The sequence below is a fragment of the Balaenoptera borealis genome, assembly GCF_965194805.1.
Source record: "Balaenoptera borealis genome assembly, chromosome: 3".
In the NCBI taxonomy this organism is placed as follows: Eukaryota; Metazoa; Chordata; class Mammalia; order Artiodactyla; family Balaenopteridae; genus Balaenoptera; species Balaenoptera borealis.
The window spans coordinates 132,558,517-132,576,241 of NC_138866.1; the positions used below are offsets into that span (position 1 = coordinate 132,558,517).

The window sequence follows — 17,725 nt, forward strand, 5'->3', positions numbered from 1 at the left end:
TTCATCTCCATCTGCAGAGAGCTGCACTCACTTCCCAGTTGATTCTGGGCAAGGAAAGTGGCCTGGCAAAGCCCCACTGATCTAATTGTTACCTGCTTAATTGAAAGCAGGGATATTGGTTGTGCAATAGGCCATTAGAAATAATGTAACCACAGACATTTATATTTTACAAATTTTCTAATTTAGATTATGGAATCGATGTGTCAGGTATTGACTTGGTTTTCAGCTCAAGAGACTGAGACTCGGGAACGTTGAGGATAGGCAGGTCACGCAGGTGATGGGTGGTGAGGTCACCTGGGGCAGGTACTCTGCCCGTTTCCACCTCCAGTTTTAGAAGAGGGAGGAAGGCTGAGGACATGGGTGTCAGAGAACTCAAATCCTGTACGTTTTGCAAATCGCCAAAATTCCAATTACATCCTAACCTGCATTTCTTCTAATGCCAAAGGCAGTGAATGCACAGAGTAAAAGAGGTTTCCTCACTGGTTACTGGCAGTTCCTGGGTGTCCATGCAGCCTGTCAGATAAGACTAACCAGTGGCCCTCACATACTGGGTTTGCTTTTGACAGACATTTAGAAAGTGAATTCATGTAGAAAAATCTTCTCATAAGACTGGATTTGACACCAAGCAAAACTTCTTTCCAACTTAGGGCTATGTTTCTTATAGCTACTATTTATTTATAACTGTGTGTCAGGCATGTGCTAAATACTTGACATTCATGAATACACTTTACCCTTAAGCACCGCTACGTTGTTTCCCTCAGTCTGCAGATGAGGAAATAGAGCTTTGAGCGTAAAGAGGTTGTCGAAGATCATCCCATGGTGAAGGTCAGACATGTTTGTCTCATAGTTAGGCAAAAACTCATCACTTCTAAAAGGCCTTGGAAATAAGGGGTTGATGTGCCATTGTGGCCTTTTATTCAGGATTTGCAGTGCCAGAAGAGGACAGAGAGGAAGTGTCAACCCAGGGACAGAGCTGCTCTGAAAGCAGTGATGAATTCCCAAGTTAGTTGTGGATGAAAATGTTTCAAATCTTCTTGCCTGGCTCCGCTGATGTGTGGTTGGAGGAAGGCAAGCATTATGTTTCTGAAGCTCTAAATCATGATAGATGATGGCAGCATGGCAAATGATGGCCTCGTTTACTGTCGTCCCCAGATAAGAGATGGGCTGCCACACCTCTGACACACAGAGAAGAATTTAGTGTTGCTAAATGCCCAAGCAGAAAGGCACACGAGTGCCTCATTTATTCCCATCCTTAATTTGATGGCGAGAGCAGAACTCATGGTGTTGAACTGACATGCCAGAGGCCGCGCTGCCTCTCGTTGCTGCTGTTATTAATGCCATTAACATCATCAATATCAATAGGCCATTTAATATTTACAGTTTGAAAAACAAGAGGATATAAATTATTAATATACATTGTAGGTGACATTCATACATCACTCTGTGATTTCAAGTAACTTTTATCTAGTTATAATTATTATTTTATTGGGTCCTTATTGTATTATAAGTATTATAATCCACCCCCACCCCACCCCCCACCAACAATGGAGAAAGAGGCTTGGAGGACTGGTGCCCAGCGAGCCTGCAGGTAACAGAGCCAACCTCTCCCCAGCCACTGATCCCTGCAGGACAGACACGCTTCCCTGGTCAGTGCGCTTCTTAGCCCCAGAGCTCAAGGACAGCCACCCCCAGTCCCAGTGAGGAGAGTGATGCCCAGCCTGCAGTCAGGACCGTGTCCCCAGCAGTCCAGTCTGCATGCCCACCTCTGTGCCTCCACCACCCCACAGGTCCCACCTGCATCCCCACATTCTCAGTCGACGTCCCTCCAGGCCACCCGAGGGGACACCTGCCCCACTCTGCCAAATGCCTCATTCGTCCCGAATGTCCTCCCTCTTCAGTGTGTTGCCAACTCTTTGCCCTCTTTCCCCTCTTACTTGAGGATGCTGGGCACTGAGTAGGTAGCTCCATGGGGGAGGGGGAGCAGGGGAGGGGAAGCATAGTTTTCTGTGCTCTGTACTCTCTTTAGATACATGTCTGTGCTCCCAGTCTTTCCTGACTCTCAGAACTGCCCTGGTCACTGAGACCTATTGCCCCAAGGTTTGAGCTTCTTTTTCTTTTTGAGCTTCGGGATTCACATTTCCCAACCCATTCACATCTTCCAGGGGTCATGGGGACCCCCTTAACTCTTTTGGCCAGGGGACAGACTCACAACCCACGTGTGGATTGGGACTGGAGTGGGGGTTGTTAGTGGGACATTGGCAGCCCTCCTCACTGCAAATGTAGCCGGGAAGGGGGAGGCCATCTTCACAGTGCAGCAGCTCTGCCTGCTATGAGACAGAGGAGCTGGGGGAAGATGCTGGACAGTGGCACAGGACAACAGGAGCACAAGCTGCCTGAGCCAGTCTGGGGACTGCCAGGAGATGCTGCCTCATCACTGTGTACCATCCACTCCATACTCACAGCCCCAGCTAGAATCCAGTGTGGCCACTCTGCTCAAGTCCATGTCTCAGTGCCACGGCCCTTCAATATTCAGGGTCCTGTAGCATCTAAATAATAGGAAGATAGAAATCTCATGTCTTTTATGGGGAACTCAGGGCACCATCCAAGACTCAGCATATGCCTGGTGGTGTCTGTGACCAGACACTTAGAAAGCAGCTTGCCAGGGTGGAGCACATCGTCAGGCCTCACCTCCCTCATCCCCAGCCATGTTCCCCCAGTAGAGAAGGGAAATTACTGCAGAATGCACTGTGTTGGGAAGCTCCAGTGCTGTCCATGTGAAATCAACATTTCTGTAATACCTGAAACTTGGAAATGGAAGGTCATGCTAATTAAAAAAAAACATGACAAGAGCACTCAACCTCCACCTGCTGTGTAAGTCAAGTGTAGCATCCATGTTATTCCATTGACTGCTGTAGCTGGTCTACTCTATTTACGTCCTTCTATTTCATGTCTTACTAATATGCAGATGAACATTGGAATCATGTCACTAATTCTCAGGGTTCTGCCCACCCCCTCGCCGAGCAGCCTTCTGTTAAGTTGGGATCCCATATGGCTTTACTCAGAGACAGGATACACTGGTTATTGGAACCATATTGAGTAACACACATCTGGAGGGAGAATGTCTAGCAAAAGAAAGAAAGTGATACAACTTCACTGAAAGATATTTCAACCTAGAAGACTACTTTATGTTGCTCTCAGCTCATACATTAGCAGTCAGAAATGCTCTGTGACTGGGAATGCCTGGGATGCCCATACTACCCATGGTGGCCCCTCAGACATTCCCTGGCCAGAGCAAACGCTGAGGCTGGACTGGCCTTTGCGGTTCCTATTACGATTGCAAGGCATTCTCAGCAACAACCACCAGGGAACTTTGAAAAAACAAGGCTTATTACTCAAAGTTCTCAGAAGGTACACAACATGCCCAGGGCCACACAGCACAGTCATGGGTAAGGGAGAGAGAAAGAGCACAGACCCAGGACTCTACCCTTATTGGGGTCCAGGGTGGGGTGCTTAGGGTTTCACCAGTTCAATCTTCATTGGCAAATTTAAAATATAAGAACAGGAATTAGGCACTCTAACTGGGGAGAAGTGGGGTCATCAAATGACCAGTTATCTAGGTCACCTTGGGCTTTCTAGAAGGGGAACTGCATGGGTGGACTTGCCCTTTATCTAGTAGTGTAGCTGGGAATATGCCTATGTGAGGTGAATGCCTTTTAAATAGTTGCCTCGGCAATGGAAAGCTTAATGCCAGGCACTTACATTACAATCAGAAAGGCTTACTGTCAGGCACTTTCACTCCAAAGACCTAAATACACATCAAGTCTGTGATAAAAAGACTCAATACCATAAGATGTCATGTCTCCCCAATCTGTAATCTATAGATCCAATTCATGTCCAACATAAATTTCATCAGTATTTTTGGGAAAGCCTGATGAGTGGATTCTAACATGTATATGGATGAGCAGAGGACCAAGAACAGCCAGGGCCCCGTGAAGAAGAAAAGGGGGCACCTCGCCCCCCAAGCTGTTCTTGTCTAGAATTCTAAAGTCTGCGTAGTTAAGACAGGGGAGATTGAAATTGGGGTAGAAAAAAGGAGCAGAACAGAGAATTCCGCAAGAGAGAACCCATGCCTGATGGAGATCTTACTTGTCAGAACAGGCCCTGCAAGTACCTGGGTGGGAGGGACGGCTTAATGATTTCGGTGGCAGCACCAAAAACCACAAGGAGAAGATCTGATTGGATGCTTATGTAGGAAAATATATACAGAAGTCAACTCTGTGATCAAGGCCCTAATGGTTAAAGATGGAACATTCCAGCTTTGATACTACATGTGTAACATCAGGAAGGCCTCCGAAATAAGATGCAGAAAGATTAAAAGGTTGATAAATTTGACTAACCTAACATACCATTTATCAAAAAATTTTTAAAAAAATGAACAAAGTGAAAAAGCCACAAACTTGAAGAAGACATTTGCAACACATGGAGCAAAAAAGTATGTATATCAGAATATATAAAGATACCATGAATCAAATGGGTAAAAAACACAAAACAGATTTCACAAAGAAAACATAGGCAAGGCAAAAAAAGCCCCTTTGTTTAGTGATGTCTGCCCAGAAGGTAAAACTACAAAGCAAACAATGCAATGATTATCATAAAGTTCAGAATACAACCTGTGGGGAGAAAGTGAGCCTTTGGTGAGTCGTGGGCGGAGGGCCTAGAAGGTTCTGACGTTTTCCACTGTGTTAAGCTCAGTGTTTGCTACATACATGCTTGTTTTATTATTTTCCAAGTGTTACGTATACTCTTTTGCACATAAAGCAAGAATAAGGAAGTGATGTGCACTAGCAAAGAAACTCCCACACTTAGTGGGAACACTGCTCATTACTAACATGACCTCTTCTGGCTCCTTCTGTGGAGACCTCTGATCACGCGTGTAGCCCTGCTTGCCTGCCCCAGCAATGGCCACACCAGTAACCCATTCACAGTGCCGGGCACCAGCCCTGCCTGGTGGAGTCCCGGAGCCTACTGTCCTGCTTAGGGATGCCTTCCCTGCCAGCCCAGCCCATCTCCTGAGACGTCTGCAGAGGCCTCCCTGTGAGGGTGCATGGGTTCTGTCGCATCTGGAGTTGGCGTCAGGCTGTGAGCCAAGCACACAGCCTTGTCCAGAAGGCATTGGGTGCTGTGTGTGGCAGCTGGGAAGATGCACAGGTTTGTACTACAGAGCGGGTGTGCGGGTTTACCTTCAGGGGCCTCAAGAGCCATGGGGAACACTTGAGCTCCCCTGTTCCTTAAAGCCAACTGCTCCTCTGGAAGTGCTCTTGCTGAGGTGAACAGATGCCACGAGGCCCTGAGGCCACTTCTCGGCTGTCCTCTGAAGCCTGTGACACAAGCCCCTGGGAAGCACACTCCCTATGTCCTCCCACTGCAGTGGCCGCTGCGCCAGTGGCTCTGCAGCTCCCTCCTCACCTTCCCAACCTCTAGGCCCTGCAGTGCCCTCCCCTCCACCAACATTCACTCTGCAGGTGACCCTGTCACCAGCCCCTGCTTCAAGTGACATCTGTGTGCCAATGCATCAAGAAGTCACATCCTCACCAGGGACCACTCCCATGAACTCCTGACTTGTGTGGCCCACTGTCTGCTTAGCATCCCGAGGAGACCTCTCATAGGCCTCTCAACTATGAAATGTCAGCACCTGAATGCTGCTCTTTCCTCAGAAGCTGGGTTGTTCCAGAATCTTTGCCATCCTAGAGTGCAAATGACGTGTCCAGATGCCTGGTTTGGTCACCCTCTTCCTCTCACAGCTCACATCTGATTTGTTAGCTGATTGGATGACCCTTTCCTTTAAAATGTATCCCTATTTTCTCCTCTTTTTACCACTTCCAGCCACTATCATCTTTCACCTGAATTATTTTAATATTGCCCTAAGCACTCTCCTGTTTCTGTTCTTTCCCCCACTGCATTCTAGTCTCCTATCTCACCCAGATGGGTCCTTTTACAGCATGAACTAGACTATGTCACTTACTTGCTTATCCCCTCCCCCGTCTTCCTGGCTAGCGCAGAGTAAAAGGCAAAGGCCTTAAATAGCCTTGAGGCAACGTTTATCTCGTCTTTTCCTCTGCCCTCTGCTGTCTACCCTGTCCAGCCACACTGCCCACCTGCCTTCTCCTCAGGCATTGTAGGCACACTCTTGCCCCAGGACATGTACACCTGCAGTGCCCTTTTCTGGGATACATGTCCTTCTGACAACCATGTGGCAGGCTCCTGCACAGCCCTTGGGTCTCTAAAGTTATGCCTTCCCAGATTACCTTATTTAAAATAGCACCTCTTTCCTCTTCATAGCTTATATTTCTCCATAGCACTTACTACCACCTCACATGTAACATGTCTTATGTATATTTGTCTCCCTCCTCTGGGAGAGAGTCTTCTGTCTGTTTATCAGTCCATCTACCTGTTCCAGTTTTCTACTGCCATGACAAATTATCACAAACTTAGCGATTTAATTGAAGCAACACATTTATTAAGTAACCTTATTGTAGTGATCATTTTGCAATATGTATCAATACATGTATAAAATCATGATGTTGTACACTTTAAACTTATACAATGATACATGTTAATTATATCTCAATAATCAAAAACCTGTATTATCTTACAGTTCTGTAGGTCAGAATACAATGGATTTGCCTGGTGTTTCAGCTCTGGGTCTCCCATGGCCAGGATCATGGTGTCAGCAGGGCTGCTTTCCCTTCTGGAGGCTCTGGGGGCAAATCCACATCCAGCCTCTCTCAGGCTGTTGGCAGGATTCAGTTCCATGGGTACTGAATTGGTTGTAGGTTGAGGTCCCTGTTTCCTGCTGGCTGTCACCTGAGGGAGTCATTCTTGCCTTCTATGGGCTGCCCACATGCCTTGGCTCATGACCCCTTCCTCCACCTTCAAAACCAGCAATGGCAGTCGATTCCTTTCTTTCTGCTTCAAATCTCTCTGAGCTGGGTCTCTCTGACTGGCCCCAGCTGGAGAAAGTTCTCTGTTTTTAAGGGCTCAAGTGATTATACGGCGTCCACTGGGATCATCTAGGATAATCTCCTGATTTTAAGCCCATAGCTTTAATTCCATTTTGCACGGTGCCTTTTGCTGTATAAGGTAACAGTCACAGGTGTGACACCAGGGGTAAAGTTTCTGCCTTCTGCACCACCCTCCCACCAGGACAGCATGGACAACAGGGCAACAAATGCCTTCTGAAAAGAGAGACCTTTATAGTAGCTGATGTGGTCAGATGCTGCTCCAAGTTGTTAGAATCAAAAACAAACAGAAGGAATTCCCTGGTGGCATGGTGGTTAAGGATCTGCCTGCCAATGCAGGGGACACGGGTTTAGTCCCTGGTCCGGGAAGATCCCACATGCCGCAGAAGCCTGCATACGAAAGCCCATGCTCTGCAACAAGAGAAGCCACCGCAATGAGAAGCCTGCGCACCGCAACGAAGAGTAGCCCCCCCTCGCCGCAACTAGAGAAAGCCCACGCGCAGCAACGAAGACCCAACGCAACCAAAAATAAATAAATAATTAATTAATTAAAAAAAAAAACAAAAACAGAGACCAGACTTGAAAATTCCCTGAGCAGACAACCAGTTTAGTCCTACAAACAAAGCTTAATTTAGCTTATTTTTTAAGGCTAACTTGACCTGGGTCATTTCTTCCTTATGCCTCTGAGAATCATAAGCAAAACTTAAACTGTTTCCCAAGGTTGATATGAGGTAAACACTGACCATTTCCCTATCATTTAAGAAAATTCTAATACTGTAACCAACACTGTGAAGAATAAACAAACCATCACCACTTTCCCACTGTACAAGATGCTTTATAACAGTGTACCCCTGAGCCTCAATCCATGTTTTGGTTTGAGTGCTGCCGGTTTCCAAACTGTCTTTTTGGTGTGTATTCATTGCTTCTTGGGTGATTCATTGTTCTTACTTTGACTGTTTATGAACTGTTGACAAGGTACTCTATGCGTTACATCCTTACAGAGCTCTTGTAATGACAACAGGAGCCCTAAGAAGCAGGCGCTGTTATCACCCCATTCTCAGAAGGAAGAACTGAGGCACAGAGCATGGGATTTTCCCAAGACCATGGAGCTGGGAGAGCCCCAGGCCCTGTGGTCTCAGGCCCGTGTGACAGTGCACCCTGAAGAGAAGATACCCCACAGGAAGCACTGGGCCTGGCTTCTGAGCACTCTGCCCTTTAGAAATGAGAAGGGCCTGAACCGTGTTGCTGTCTGCCCTGGTCTGACTGCCTGTACTTTCTTTAGGTCATTTAACTTTGACTTTCCAATCATCTCTCTTACTACTTTTATAAACATCTTTGGTTGTGCCACGCTGCAAATGATTCCATGTTTACACCACTTTTTTTCTCCCCCATACAGATGCATATCCTAATTCCGAAGTTGTCTATGTCTGGACCAACGGCACAACCAAGTCGGTGGTGGTGGCAGAAGATGGCTCCAGACTGAACCAATACCACCTGATGGGGCAGACAGTGGGCACAGAGAACATCAGCACAAGCACAGGTAAGCCTCGCCCCCCATTCAGGGTCGCACACCCTGGGAGAGCCCAGGACTCTCCTTAGCCACCCGGGCCTGTCGTTCTGTGCTGGCCACAAGAAGCCTTCCACATCGGGTCCCCTCCCTCCAGCCGCACATGGAGGCATCAGCTGTGGCATCCTGGCATTAAGGGTCATGAGAGGCATTAATCCGAGGTGCATTTGCCTCTGTGTGAGCAGCCCTGGTGACCGCAGGCCCTGCCCGGAGGCCTCATGGACCTACTTATATAACATAGTCCTGCCCAAGCACTGAGACACGAGGGCAGCAGCCTCTGCAGGAAAGGTAGAGCGCTTCCTGTAAATACTCTCATTTACCTGTTCTACTATCTCCCCACTTTGAACATTTCAGAGGTTTTCCTGGGGTTGAATTTGGGAAAGCACAACCGGGCAGCATAGAAATAGCTGAGGCCTTAGCAGGTGCTGTCACACCCACAGGCACAGGGCTGGCCTGAGCCCGCAGGGCAGCACAAGCTGGGCTTCACCTGACACAAAGTGGACAGGGTGTCCAAAGGAACACAATGCGTTCCCTTCTTGCACCTGCAAGGGGTGTCCTCAGACACCTCCTGGCCACAGGAGGCCCAGCCCTAGAGGTCACGGTCACGAGGTTGGCTGTGAGCAGAGGAGGGTCCTGCAGGGTTTCTCATGGCAGGAGAAATGTGGAACAGGGATGGAGTAAGTCCTTGCAGCATGCTTGCAGCATGAGTTCTAAACCTCAAATGTTACCCTGGTCAGCGTCACTCTGTCAGCATCACCACCCCTTGGAGCTGGCTGGAAGCACGGGGATGTGCAGTGCATGCCTCCTCTCACACAGGTACTCAGTGCCCATCCACTGGTGTGGGCTGGCATCCTGGGGAAAGGGCCTGGCAGGGCTGGGAGGAGGCTGCTGTGCCATGTGGTTACCATGTTAAAGGCAAGGGAAGAGGAAGCAGTCCTGATTTTATGGGAACAAGTGAAAAGGTGGCACGGCAGAGGTTTGGGGTTAAGAATTGCAATGCTAATGGAGGGTGCTACCGTTGGGAGTCATTTCATGTCCTTCTTTAAAAATTTATAAATGGGTTTCTGCTCCTATTTGCATTCCAAAAAAATGGTCTTTTTTTGAACGTTATCTTATATTGCTATCCTCAACTCAAAAATAGAATGAAAAGAACCACCACAACAAAAGAATTATAAGTAGGAGAGTAACTTCAAATCCTAATGCAAAGAAACAGAATGGCATTTTCCCTCTTCTCAAGCATTGAGAGGCAATATCGGATCATGATAAAGATGTCTTTGCTACTAAACATATCTTGCCCCCCTTCTCTCTGTCTCTGTCTCCTTCTGCTAGGCCTGAGCCTATTCCCCTCCTCTCACCTGCTCTCATCTGCCTCGGGCTGTGGGGAGGGCGTGGTGCATCTTGGCCCTGAGGGAATTTTGGTCTCCTCTTCTGTAAGAGGGTAGAGTTTGCCACATATGATCTTAACTCATGCTGTGAGAAAAGGCACGTAGGGACACATCCACAGCTGGCCTTGCTGAGCACTGGGCTTTGAATCCAACAGCAAGCGTCCGAGCTATGTAATCAGTCTCAAACGTCTCAACATTCTGCCTATGCAGCCAGCCGACCACCCTCGAACAGATGGCCCCCGGGGGTCTACCTTAGCAGAGACCCCAGGCCCTTCCCCCCACATTCACAGTTCCACCAGGCTCCCTGGCCACACCATCTACTTCTTGCAATTCAGCTGAAGAACTCTTGTCCTCAGATCAACTCAGCTCTGCCTCCACTTCTCAAAGCATCCTTCCCATCTCCCCAGGGAAATGCAAATTCACACAGCAAAGGAGACTCTGTCTAACACACCCTCCCACCGCAGCTGCCTTGGCTCCTTACCAGTTCACCATCAGGGCAGCATCGTTCTCCACAATGAAGGGGAGGTCTGCACTCGCCTCCCACACAGCCAGGCAGATCCAGAGAAGGCACTGGGGCATCGCCAAGGAAATGCCCTCACTCTCCCTGTGGACCAGCGGAATCTCAGAGCGGCCAGCACCCGTGGCCTCCTGAGGCTGTTGCTCCTCACCCCCAAGCTGGGTGAGGGGGCACAGAGCCTGTGGGGAAGTGGTAGCCCCCCACTCCTTCCAGCCCTCCCTGGCTGGGAAATGAGGAGAAAACCCTCCGCCCACGACAGGGCTCTGTGATGTCCTGAGTTATATCTGGAGAGGCTAAATCCTGAAATCCTGATGGCAGTAGCAGTGAGGGGGGCAGGTGGAGAGTGGCACAGATTGTGACCAGGGATTAGGAAAACACACAAATCTGATTTTCCCCAGCAAAGCATCCACCAGCAGAGGCTCTTCAGAGGCTGGGGGTCAAAAGACTTACTTATAAAATGACTGTTAAGAAATCCATGCATCTTTCAGCCTCTCCTTCACGCAAACAATACAAATAAATGCTTGTCCAAAGGGAGGGTGGAGAGAAGGGAGGCCCCCGGGCTCTGACCAGGGGCAGGAACCACAGGGCAAGACTGTAGGGTTTCATTTAGGTGGCTGACTGCACTAATTTGCTCATTTGCAGGTGAATACACAATCATGACGGCTCATTTCCATCTGAAGAGGAAGATCGGGTACTTTGTCATCCAGACCTATCTCCCCTGCATAATGACTGTGATCTTGTCACAAGTGTCCTTTTGGCTGAACCGAGAATCAGTCCCAGCCAGGACAGTGTTTGGTGAGTGTCCCCAAGCCAGGCCTGCAGACTGTGTTCTGTGACTGCCTCTAACCACCCCAAAGACAGCAGCCTCAAAGTCCCTAGTGCTGCCTGTCTATTCTGTGACCTGGAAAATAAATGGACCAATTAGTTATGAATGCAGTGTTAAAGACTAGATTTAGGGCTGCTCTCTGAACCAGGGTTCAGAGCAATTCGATCACTGTTTCCCTTTTGAAGTCTTTCACTGGTAGCCTTTTTTTTTTTTTTTTTTGAGGTTTGAAATTGCCAGCAATCTGTCTTATGTGGGATTTTGCTACGGTATTTTCATAAGTCTCATAAAGTACTGTTTTCTGTGTTATCAGGCAGTTTTCTTTGAAATGTGCATGCCACTTTAAAATTAACTTCCAAGTGGCAGTCAATATGTTACATATGATATGATAGTAATAGATTAAATGTATATAAAATATAATATATATTACCTTATGTATATATAAATATAATATATATGAGATATACATATGTATGTATGATACATGTATATATGTATACATATATATGATAAGAATTTAGAACATTATCTGACATCCCTGAGACATAAATCAAGTTTAGCAAGATCTAGCTCAGGAGGTACCTTAGCACAGCAGACATGGTTGAGTGTTTGACTTTTACGTGGAAGCTCATTTCATCAAAATCAATATTAGAAGTAATTTTGTGGGTCAGTTGTAATGGATGCTCACATCTTTCTAAACTGTAAAGTACTATTCCCGCCTCAGCTTTTCCTATTGCACTGTCCCTTCCAAAGAAGGAAAGGGTGCCCTGCGTTTCCCGCCAACGCTCCTGTTGGTGGAGGAAGCTGGGGGGGCTCGGGATTTCCAGTGAGGGCCCAGGATTGCTCCTGTCCGACCATCTCTCTACCTCGAGCCACATACCCAGCTTCACCTGCCTCACCTGATTTAGCTTCAGGAAGGTGTGGAGGTTGGTTTGTGGCCAGGCAGTGCTCCCCCAGCTCTTTAGGGGAGCATTAGTAGGAGGGCAAGGAAAAAAATTTAGTTTGGAGAATGCCCTATGTTCCAGTCTGCTTCCTCTTAGAGATTCTCAAAGCACATTAGGATGTTAAAGGACTCAAGGAGACACAAGAAGCCTGTTCAAGGTCACACACAGAACACTTCTCTCCAGCACAATGATTAACTGGATTTCTAAGAAAAATCAAAGATGACTACTGATTTCTCATTTAGCGGTAATTCCATGCACAGTACCATGTTCAGTGAGGGTATATAAATACCTCTGAAGGATGACACTGAATGAAGACTAAGCTGCTATGACCACCCGCAACATGACACTCTTTTGGTGCTCTTTCCTGAGGCTGCCCTAACAAAGTACCACACACTGAGGGCTTAAGCAATAGAAATTAACTGTCTCACAGTTCTGGAGGCTACAAGTCCAAAATCAGCAGAGTTCGTTTCTTCTGAGGGCTGTGAGGGAAGGCTCTGTTTCTGGCCTCTCTCCCAGTTTCTGGTACTTCCTTGGCTTGTGGCAGCATAATTCCAGTCTTCACGTGCTGTTCTCCCTGTGTGTGTGTGTGAGAGAGAGAGATACCAGTCATATTGGATTAAGGCCTACCCTAATGACCTCATTTTAACTTGATTACTTCTGTAAAGACCATATTTCCAAGCAAGGTCTGGAAAGTAAATCTGAGGTTCTGGAGATTAGGAATTCAACCTATGCATTTGGGGGGGTGCACAGTTCTACTCATAACAGGTGTGTTGCACCCCCACCCGATACACATATGTGCACCTTTTTGCAAACAAAACTGTAGTAAGAAGAAAGACACAGAGCATGTGGAAACTACATGGGCGGTAAGGGTTCAGCAGACCTGGGTCCCAGTACAGGTTCTCATTTGCCAGCTGGCAAATTTGGGTACATTACTATTTTTAAATCTTTAAGCTCCTCACTTGCAAAATGGGGATAATGACACCCATCCAGAATGTAGCTTAGATCCGAGTCTGGCCCTTAGTAGACGCCCGTTAGAGGCTCGTCGTCCCCTTCCGAGGATCCAGACTTCCTTTATGGTCACTGCAAATTTCCCCAGAAGACAAGACAGATGGCTACAGGCATCTTGCATGGCAGCACTGAGGTGGCCCAGATCCTTCTTAGAGGCAGTGAAGTGCCAAGACCCAGATTCAGATGTGGTGTTTCTGTTGTACTCCGGTCTTCAGAGTCTGCAGGCTGCGTTAGTCCATGTGAAAGCAAGCCTGTCTCATCAGCTTTCTGGAGCCCAAGACTTGTAAGGTGCACAGTGAGTCTTTGTGAAGCACGTTGTTAGAGCGGTGGGAACGTTCTTGCCCTTCTCAGCTGGACTTGCCTTGGGGCCACTAAGATGCCCCACTCCTCTGACCCATCCTTGTTGAGCACCAGCTCTCTGCAGGGTCAGGTCAGGACAACGGGGACACAGTTAGGGTATGTGTATGAATCAGACCCAAATCCCTGCCCACCTCGATTTATGTTCTAGAAGAAGGAGACGATTGACAAGGTAAATAAACTAAGCAGTGTTTTAAATTCTATGAATGTGTTGTGCTGTGAAAATCGTAGAGGGAGAGGGAGACCTGGGCTGGGGATTAAAGTGATAGCTCCTTTCTTTCTTTGTCATATTCAGGGGTGTTATACTGGGGTCTAGTGCTGGTGCTAATCCTTGTTCCCATTGTCCCCACCCCTGTCATTGACAACCACAGGGGTGACGACGGTGCTGACCATGACGACCCTCAGCATCAGTGCCCGGAACTCTCTGCCCAAAGTGGCTTATGCGACGGCCATGGACTGGTTCATAGCCGTGTGCTACGCTTTTGTGTTCTCTGCGCTGATCGAGTTTGCCACTGTCAACTATTTCACAAAGAGAGGCTGGGCCTGGGACGGCAAAAAAGCCTTGGAAGCAGCCAAGATCAAGGTACTGACTTCATTTTCCTCCGTACTCCAGAGAAAATGTGCCTGATTTTATGTCCAAATATAAGACCAGGTGTTTCTTTTCCCTACATCCCTCCCCCTGAAAAATGATTTCTTCCCTTATACTCAAGGTCCTTACAAAGTCTTATAACAGGTCTTGTTTTACCTTTGTTTTGAATCACCAGCTTTATTCAAGGGAAAGGTCTGATGTCAGGCCTATTTTGCTAAAGTACCTTCTGTCTGTTCAGGGACTATTTATCCAGTTTTGAATGGTACAGTCAATTCTTCTGCTCACTCTTGCCACTTCACCATGCAGCGTGTCTTCTGCAAGGTGGCTTGAAGGTCATGAAGGGAGCATTCGAATTATTGGGAGTGACACAACAGGCAAACATACCTAATTCCACTGACTAGATGATTTGTCTTGCTTAAACGATGCACGTGAGTTATTGTGGGAAGCAATTCTCTATTCAAAGCAATTAAGTGCTGAGTATTTAGAGGGAGGTCGGTGCCTGAATCTAAAAAATATTTGAAGAAAAAAGGTTGTACGACATTCCAACCTGAACCAGGTCCTTGGTGAAAAGAAAATAATATACATGGAATAGAAAATAAATAGCACATGGTAAAGTGCTAATTATGCCACATTTAAAACAAACAAGTCCTTTGCTCTGAGAGAGGAACAGGCTGGAGTTATCAGGGTAGACTTGAAAGTGAAACTTCATCTGTCCTTTGGAAATCATCATGAAGGGAGTCTAGAAGGCCCTACAGGAGACTGTGCCCCAAACCCGTGATGGCACCAGGATACTCTGCTGCTGCTGAGGGCACTCAGTTGTGCGCACCCACGGCCCCACACCTGCTTTTTGCATTCAATGCTGTTGTTCCTTTCTTGTGAAAAGTCAGAAGTTCTCACTTGACCTGGCCTATCGGATTCTTCCCACCTCCAAGCGCCATGAGTCCACTCCCATTCCTGGGTTTCAGTCACGGAAGAAAAACCCACTTCCAGGCGTAGCTCACCCGGAGGGAGGAAAGCCTAGTGGGACCCATTCCAGGCCCCTCAGGGAAGAAGGGAAGCGGGGAGATGCCTGGGAAGGGCCTTGACAAACAGGAATCTCACGAGGGGGTGTGTTTTGGGGAATGATGGGGGACAGGAGTGAGCTGACCACAGCAGGCAATTTGTGGGGAGCTGAGAAAACATGGCAGAGGCAGGGCGTCTTCAGACTGTGGGAATTCTGGACTGAAGTGTCCCAACAGACAGAACCATGGAGGATGTTTGTTGGGGGACATGGAGTCTGGGGAGAGGGGCTTCCCAACCCCAAACACTGTGTTGCCAGGAAGTAAATGTTTGCTACGGGCCTGGAAACGGCCTCCCTGAGCCTGAGCGGGGCAACCGCCTGGGAGGTGCTGCAGGAATTGAGGCCATCAGGCTGGTGTCTGTGAGTCTAGGAGGAAGGTGGAACCCGGAGGCAATGAAGAGTCCTTGAAGGTTGTCGAATGGGCTGTCATCATCGTCAGCCACCTCGCTTGCTCACACTCAGCCTCACTGTCCTTATTACTCATCACAGACCTGAATGCAGACCTGGAGGGAGAGGAGGGCATGGAGGTAACTGACTCATCTAATCCCAGATTAGCACTGCTCTTCTAGAAGACTAGGTGTTGTCCCCCAAGGCTGTGGTGCTGGGGATCCCATCCCTTAGGCCAGTGGAGGCATCAGGGCATCTGCAGGTATCCCGGCAGGCAAGTCATACTGTTACACACGGTGGTGAGCATGAATAAGTAAGTATAGCGTTACTGGCTTTTACTTAGAAATGGAGAAAATTTGAACACTGGACTGTGTTCACCATCGTTACCTGTTGGGGTCTTCAGAGTTGGGGGTGCAAGGTGGTTTTTAGGGGTGAACACCTGTGAAAGGACACAGGAAGAAGTTGAAGTTGACCATGTAGGGAGCTGTCTGCCCTCAGCTGGGCAGCAAGTTGTCCCGGAAGGAGGACAGAGGCCCGTCTCTGGACCACTGTGGCCATCCTGGGTCCTGTTTGAAACACCCACTTCCGAGACCCATCATTCTCTCCTCCAGTGTCTGCTCTGTCCTGGTTACACCCAGAGACAAAGGTCGTGCAAACCATTGAGGTAGCTAGTCCATCATGCTGATGGGCTTCTTCTGGCAGCCCAATAGGTGTGTGTGCATGGCACCACGGGGGCTGCAAAGAACCGTACCATTTCTGAGGAGTGGCCCACAGGCCCTGCTCTGCTCTGACGCTGTGGTCACCCTCACTGGCCCCGGGGTCGTTGTGCTCCCTGCATCTGGGTACATATGCACTCTTATTCCACCTCACTTTTCACTGCTTCTTCTTGCTCCTTCTCCATGCACTTCCTCTCTGCTTTTCATCTTTCACATATTTTTTTTTAACATCCTTATTGGAGTATAATTTCTTTACAATGGTGTGTTAGTTTCTGCTTTATAACAAAGTGAATCAGTTATACATATTCATGTATCCCCATATCTCTTCCCTCTCGCGTCTCGCTCCCTCCCACCCTCCCTATCCCACCCCGCTAGGTGGTCACAAAGCACCGAGCTGATCTCCCTGTGCTATGTGGCTGCTTCACACTAGCTATCTATTTTACATTTGGTACTGTATATATGTCCATGCCACTCTCTCACCTTATCCCAGCTTACCCTTCCCCCTCCCCGTATCCTCAAGTCCATTCTCCAGTAGGTCTGCGCCTTTATTCCTGTCTTGCCCCTAGGTTCTTCATGACCATTTTCCTTTTTTTAGATTCCATATATATGTGTTAGCATACGGTACTTGTTTTTCTCTTTCTGACTTACTTCACTCTGTATGACAGACTCTAGGTCCATCCACCTCACAACAAATAACTCAATTTCATTTCTTTTTATAGCAGAGTAATATTCCATTGTATATATGTGCCACATCTTCTTTATCCATTCATCTGTTAATTGACACTTAGGTTGCTTCCATGTCCTGGCTATTGTAAATAGAGCTGCAATGAACATTGTGGTACATGACTTTTTTTGAATTATGGTTTTCTCAGGGTATATGCCCAGTAGTGGGATTGCTGGGTCATATGGTAGTTCTAGTTTTACTTTTTTAAGGAACCTGCATACTGTTCTCCATAGTAGCTGTATCAGTTTACATTCCCACCAACAGTGCAAGAGGGTTCCCTTTTCTCCACACCCTCTCCAGCATTTACTGTTTGTAGATTTTTTGATGATGGCCATTCTGACCAGTGTGAGATGATATCTCATTGTAGTTTTGATTTTCATTTCTCTAATGATTAATGATGTTGAGCATTCTTTCATGTGTTTGTTGAAAATCTGTATATCTTCTTTGCAGAACTGTCTATTTAGGCCTTCTGCCTATTTTTGGATTGGGTTGTTTGTTTTTTTGATATTGAGTATAGTCATTTTCACAATGTTGATTCTTCCAATCCAAGAACATGGTATATCTCTCCATCTGTTTGTATCATCTTTAATTTCTTTCATCAATGTCTTATAGTTTTTTGCATACAGGTC

The 17,725-nt window shown here is 47.4% G+C and overlaps 1 protein-coding gene across 1 annotated transcript in view; it reads left to right on the top strand.

The window, feature by feature from the left end:
• Positions 1–17,725, top strand: part of GABRA5 (gamma-aminobutyric acid type A receptor subunit alpha5) — a 101,718-nt gene that overhangs the window by 69,965 nt on the left and 14,028 nt on the right. Inside the window, exons 8-10 of the mRNA XM_082385155.1 lie at positions 8,416–8,559; positions 11,131–11,283; positions 13,992–14,203. Coding sequence (XP_082241281.1) covers positions 8,416–8,559; positions 11,131–11,283; positions 13,992–14,203 — 509 coding nt within the window. The remainder of the gene's footprint in view (positions 1–8,415; positions 8,560–11,130; positions 11,284–13,991; positions 14,204–17,725) is intronic.